This window comes from Poecilia mexicana, unplaced genomic scaffold (genome assembly GCF_051168715.1).
Source record: "Poecilia mexicana isolate PSO_F unplaced genomic scaffold, ASM5116871v1 scaffold_17, whole genome shotgun sequence".
Taxonomy (NCBI): domain Eukaryota; kingdom Metazoa; phylum Chordata; class Actinopteri; order Cyprinodontiformes; family Poeciliidae; genus Poecilia; species Poecilia mexicana.
The window spans coordinates 15,347,348-15,353,952 of record NW_028263386.1 but is presented as its reverse complement, the minus strand read 5'-3'; the positions used below and the strand labels follow the sequence as shown (position 1 = coordinate 15,353,952).

The 6,605-nt window shown below is 38.9% G+C and overlaps 1 protein-coding gene across 5 annotated transcripts in view; it reads left to right on the top strand.

Moving 5' to 3' along the window:
* Nucleotides 1–2,453: 2,453 nt before the first annotated feature.
* The window catches only part of pbx1a (pre-B-cell leukemia homeobox 1a), a 65,615-nt gene continuing 61,463 nt past the window's right edge, over nucleotides 2,454–6,605 (top strand). Inside the window, exons 1-2 of one of the 5 annotated variants that reach the window (XM_088014592.1) lie at nucleotides 2,454–3,876; nucleotides 5,263–5,336. In XM_088014592.1, the coding sequence (XP_087870718.1) occupies nucleotides 3,692–3,876; nucleotides 5,263–5,336 (259 nt within the window). In that variant the 5' untranslated portion in view covers nucleotides 2,454–3,691. The remainder of the gene's footprint in view (nucleotides 3,877–5,262; nucleotides 5,337–6,605) is intronic. The other 4 variants (XM_015005686.2, XM_015005687.2, XR_015765807.1 and 1 more) reach the window with 4 other exon arrangements.

Genomic DNA, 6,605 nt, shown 5'->3' with positions numbered 1-6,605 from the left:
CTGCATAGAATTTCTAAAACAGAATGTAACTAACAATACAATGATTTTGTTGTTGCTCACATTTTTTCCTCACAAATGTATTCATTTTCTTTCTTTTTTTAATTTTGTGCTATATTTGCTTTTCTCTTCATTGTAAAAGTCGAAGATTCTAAGAAACCTGTCCAACTTTCTGGTATGTGTTTTATGAAATATTTAAAATCCAAATGCTTAATGGCTTCTAGATTGTTTGACAATTGTTGCATTCGAAGCATTTCCTGTCCGGTTTGTGTTTAACAAGTCAGTTCCTCTGTTGTGACAGAAAACTCAATCTCCCAGAAAACAATCTTTGATGTCTGGCCGTTCTTTAGCGTATGTCTGAATATACCGAGATGCGTGTTAACATAAAAAGCTTTGCATGACTAAATTTACAAACTTTTCAAAATATGACTCTGTAGTATATACATATTTAATTTATCTGTGAATAGTCTACTAAATGTAAGGTTTCTAAGGCAATGCATATATATTTAATACATGTATCGCCAAATATATACATCTAAAACAATATGAATATTGTGAAAAAGTTTTTCATATAGATTAACATGTACAGAAAAATATTTGACCATGGCTTACAGATAGTTAAAGCCTAAAAATCTGTGTCCCAGAAAACCTGAGTATTGTAAAAAAAAAATAAATAAAGAAGTATTAGAAATGTATGCAAAAGGGGTGGGCTTTGACAGGTGAAAAGTTCTTTCTACTTTTCTTTTTCCTTCTCTAAATGTTTCTTTGTGTTTTGGTTAATTTATGTGAAGCAGACAAACAGGAGAAGGTTATGTTGTCCTTTCTTTTCCTTTCCCCCTCGTCTTTTTTCTGCTTTGCTTTCTTTGTGTCATTTCCTCTTTCTAAATCCATGAAAACTAAATCACCATGTGGCCTTTTTTACCGGACAAACTTTAAATGTGTTGATGGCATTAAAGTAAGAACTTGTACAACGGTGATGATAAACGTTTAGTAAATAAAGAGAACTGTTCAGCTTCCAGGATAGTTAGCTGTTCAACCCTCATTCACTTGAAACATGCAAAGACAATGACTGAACTTTGTGACGTGTCCACATGATTAAGGTTAAAAACCAATGTTTTCCATTAAATACACTTTAATCTCATGAGTACTATATTTTTTCTATATTATTTGTTACCAACACTTGCTTATATTTTTGTGGGTTTTTTCCCCAACAAAAATATTATGTTCAGCACATGGACCATGCTGATTATGCTGAATATCACACTGTGTGGCTTTCGAGAGATTGCGTTCAACTTCATGAACATTGGCTGCATTTGTGGCTCATAAAAGTCTCCCAAAAGGTAAATGATGGCGAAGTGGAAAATACTACATTATTATTTTGATCATCTTAATGTGACACAGACTCAAACAAATAAACAAATTGAACAAAGTGGGAGGACAGATGAGGTTAATTAACTTACCAGTCACTGACTAAATGCACCTCGGTGGCCTGTGTCATTTCTTAAAATGACTGCAAACACATCAAGACTTGAGAGCCAGAAGCTTCCAGAAACTCCCAATTAAGAGGCTGTGATTGCCAAAAGGTGAGTGGGGTTCATAATTGACTTTTCCTGTAAACCCAGTAAACCCACGAATATCTCAAAGGACACAATGTATTTTCAGCTGTTATTTCTAGAAATACAAACACTCGCCTTGTTACATCAAACATGAAAGTTTTTTATTTTGTTCAGTCCTTGCTGTTGCTAAAAATGGTCTTTATGGAGCAAACCTGATTACTCCATTTTTTTTTTTTATTATTTCGCACACATCTGAACGAGGAAAGGGTTCTGTGCTGCTGCTGTTCAGGATGAGCTGTGACATTCCTTTTACCCAAACAGGCAACCTTGCCATTACTGCCACCTTCTGAAAACACAGAAATGTAACCTGTTTCTATGTTTGACAGGCCACTGTGATGCAATATTTGAGGCACAGAAGAAGTGCAGCGAGAGGCGATTGTGTTGTTCCTCCCAGGAAAAGTCTCCTGGGTCAGTCTGCATTTCCTGTAAAAACTGCACCATAACTGTCAAAATAGGAAGGAATGGTCATTATGAATTTCTTTTTATTGTCATTGCAATATTATGATAATAAAGTATTTCATCATTTTATATGTTGTTTTGGCGATGTATATGTTACTGAATACAGTCCAAACTTCACTGTTTTAAACTACCAATTGTTAAATGAGTAATCACTAATCTATTTGGTGAACAATCACTAAATAGGTGATCATTCAAGTACAACAGTTACATTAAATTCATCCCAATTATAGCAGTTTAAGATTAGATAAGAGTAATAATTAATAAATTAATAAGCGTTTAACTCTATCTTGATAAATAATGATTCTTGTCTTGTTTTTCTTCAATGATAATACAATACAATCTACTTCCAAATTTCTTCAACTGTATGCAGTCAATATACAAAATCAGCCTTATCGGCTGTATCATCTTCACGAAGGCTTAAAGTTTGCCAATACTGTTACAACCTAATCCTAGTATATTTCTTACCCTAACAAAAATACAACAATTATTTTGTGACTGATTCATTCCTGTATTTTTTTTTTTTTTTTTTTTTTGAGGACCCACAAAATCTTGGGTGCCTAGGCTGCTGCCCTAGCACACACTTTTTTTTAAAGAGCAGCCCTGTTTGTGAACGCCTAAGGTGTTTGAACGGGGTGATGCCTGTTGTGGGTCTCTGTTACAACTCAAGGCTCATGAGATGCTCTTCACAAACCACAGCATGTTTCAATAAATCCATGTTGATTTACTATTCCTTTGACTGATTACACGAATGTAAATATTCAGCGGGAAAATATATAGTCTGGCTGACAGAGTGTCTTTTGCAAGCACCACCATGCCGCCCTGCTGGGTCAGAGCTCCATTGCCACTCACAATTATTTATTAGGCAACATATTCACTCTCTATCCATCACCGCATTGCCACCCGGCCCGGTCACATCTCTTAATGTTTATTACGGTGTCCCACCTTCCACCAGGAGAATGATTGACGCTTTCGGAGAGGACCGAGGTGGGACTTGCGCGCTCCTTCCTCTCCAATCGTGGCTCGAAGGGGGCGGAGGCTCTTCATCCCATACTCTGATTATGAGTCAGTTACCAGACATAAGCGAAACAATAACAGTTGGTGGGCCACTTTGCGCTCAGATCCTTCGCCGGCAAGTTGATACTTTCAGAGCCTTTTTGGCGCATCGAGGTCCCGATTATTTGCAGCCTACAGCGGAGGAGCACAACGCGCTCCACTTTTAATCAGATTAGGAACCTTTAATGTTCAATCCTGTTTTTCCTTCGTCCCTAACGTAGCGGTGCAGGAGTGGCCAAAGCCAAATGCAGCGATTCAGATCAGATTTCACCTAAACCAGCTGGGAGAGAGACCGACAGAGAGGGAGAGAGAGAAAAAGAGAGAGAGAGAGAGCCGAGAAGAGAAGAGAGAGGGTTTGTCAGTCTCCCTCCTCCCAAATCCAGAAAAGCTTACCAAGGAAAAAAGGAGGAGTGTCTGGGCTCAGATAGACGCGAGGAATCCAGAGGAATTTCCCGAGGATTTTTTTCTCTTCCTTTCCCCCTCCTCTTCACATCAAATTAAAAACAAGAAAAAAAAAAAAAAAGAAAAGAAAGTTGGAGGGGAGGCAGCGGGGACCGTGGTCAGGGATGGACGAGCAGCCGCGGCTGATGCACTCCCACGGGGTAGGCATGGCCGGACACCCCGGCCTGGCGCAGCATATGCAGGATGGCACGGCGGGGACGGACGGAGACGGAAGAAAGCAGGACATCGGAGACATATTACAGCAAATAATGACCATCACAGACCAAAGCTTAGACGAAGCGCAGGCAAGGTGAGACGCAACTTAAAAACACTCGTGTTATTGATGGGAAAAGGTGGAAATATCAGAGGAAGGGGGGAGATAATACTCGCTTGTAACAGAACTGCCTGTAAATGAAAGCAATAACGCCCACTGAAGTGCCGAGATTGCGCGAAAGCGACAGACAAACCCTTAAAAACTTGAAGATTTCATAATTTGACAACTTTTGTGTGATCATTTCCTATCATAATTTATTAATTAGCGCCTGATTATTGCGGATTAAGAAAAACCAGACCTGTTTTATCTATGAGGGGACTTGGCAGCTCAGTTACTCTCAGAGTCTTTTGGCTTAATTGTTACAAAGGAGCTTACATTGTAATCCTGTGCCATAATAACAGGATGCAGATCCTCTTCTGTGGTTTACACCCAGCACTAAAAATAAAGACGGGAAATTAAGGAAATAAAACATGCAAATAAATGTTTAAGAGGTGAGGTGTAACTGGATAGATTTTGCCCTATTGGTGCGTTATAAAAATCTACATGTTCGATATTTAGCACAGCTAATTTGAAAATTAGTTTTATTTGGATGCACCAATAAGCTTTTCCTGGTCTGTGCCGATTTCTTGTTTTGGTCGAGATGTAACCTGCCGATTCTACAATCTCAATTCGCAGTTGTCTGACGCTTATATTTATTTTATTTTTTAATTCTACTGACCATACAACATAAAAGACGATCAAATGCTTCCTCCTTGATAATGACGGTAGTATAAATGCAAAATAGAATAAAAAAAAAATACAAGAGATTAATGCATCAATAAACTGACCAGATTTTACTTGTAATAATTTGACCTGCCAATCATCAATCAGAGCCAGTGAAGGGAAATTGGTTGCCTCTCATCTCTGGAGGATTTAATTGTGTATATTTTACACTGCTTCAGTATTTTTGTTCTTCTTGTTGAAATGTTCCAATTAAAAACAATATATTATTTAAACTTGACCTGAAAAGACCAACACAATGAAGGGAAAATTGGCAGATTCCAGGTGGTGAATATTTTGCCATGCTCCTATATATATATATTTAATTATTGTTCACCAGTTAGAGCCCATGAAGGGAAAATTGACCAATGTTGGTCTTTAGATAACTGTGTAAATTTTACCTTATGCCTGCAGTTTAAAAAATTAAAAAAAAAAAAAAAAATAAGCTAAAAAGTGAGATTTTGATTTGATTTGCTGATCACAGATTTAAGTCAGTGAAGGAAAAATTGGCTGATTCCGATCTCTGGCTGATCAATTGGTGCATAATTTTACTCTGCTCTTGTGTTTTATTTCTAATGACCAGATTAGAAATAAAAAAAATAGATGCCTGTTTGTTTGCTTGAGTATTGACCTGGTTATTGATGTGCTGTCTTCTTTTTTTAGGAAACACGCACTCAATTGCCATCGAATGAAACCTGCTCTGTTCAACGTCTTGTGTGAAATAAAGGAGAAAACAGGTAAGGTCGCACACAGATGAGAAGCTTTTTGGCTGCAGCAGCACCATCTTTGTGTCTCACCATCACTTTTTTTTTATAATTGGATTCAGCCTGTATAAATACCACGTCCTGTTTTTACCTACAAGGTATCATAAAACATATGTGAAAAAGCAGAGAAAACCAGCTGCTGTTGGACAGCAGTGTTATCATTTTAGCCTTCCTCACCCCTCTCTGTAGGGCTTGATGCTGTGTGCTAAGTGAACAGTCTTTCACGCAGAGGTATTTTCTGTTTATGTTCGCGACAAGGGTCAAAGCCACCAAACGGAATGCGTGAATTATCACTAATTTAACAGTAGATTAAAAAAAAAGGAGAGCAGCTCATGTGATGAAAGGCTGCGAGTTGTCTCGGAGGGACGGGGCAGAGCGGCGCTTTTCAAGAGAGGAAATAAAACGAAATATCCAATATAAGCTTATCTGAGAGCACAACTTTGAGGCTGTCTGCGAGGTTATTGAGAGGGAGCCTTGTCACTTTGTCGACCGGCTTGTCGCGTCGCAGCCGCGCGAGATGGCTGAGAATAAACACAGGGACCGAGCCGCATGGAGGCAATACTGTTTTCATTAATATAACATGAACTTCTCTGCGCTGACATTTCATCTGTATGAGTCAGGGTTTGGCACAGGTTTCTCTAAAAACAAGAGGGGAAAACATGTAGACACTTGAGATTTTCATCAGATTTACAAAGAGCGCAGGCCCCTGCGGAGGAAGCTACAGTGCAGGCTGGGGGCCCTCGCTCCTAAATTGCAAGGCTCGGAAAAGTGAAAGAGTAATGCCTGGCTCTTTGTAAACTGTCTGGCGTCTCCCTGGGTTCAACCAGAGTTCGTTTCCAAAAAGAAGAACAAAGTGACTTGGACCTTTTCCTGGCTTTTCCCCCTTTGCCTCTCCCCTCTTCCCACCGTTCTTGGCAACCAAGCCTCTGACAGAAGAGAGGCTCCCCTCAGACTGCAAATTGTCCTCCCCTATGTTTAGTACCAAGTTTGGAAATGAACATGTTTCAAAAGAGCTTTTATTTTTTTTCGTCTTATTGCTTTGCTCTTTTTTTTTTTCCTGTTTTACTCAACGAACATTCACCTAACCTAAACATCACAAATCTCTCGATGTCTTCTCCAGCTTTATGAAGAAAAGCATTTAGAATCTATGAATAACGTAAGCACCCCCACTCACACACACACACACACACACCCACACACGCACAAACACACACTCCCAGAGACACCTAAAAAAAAAAATTC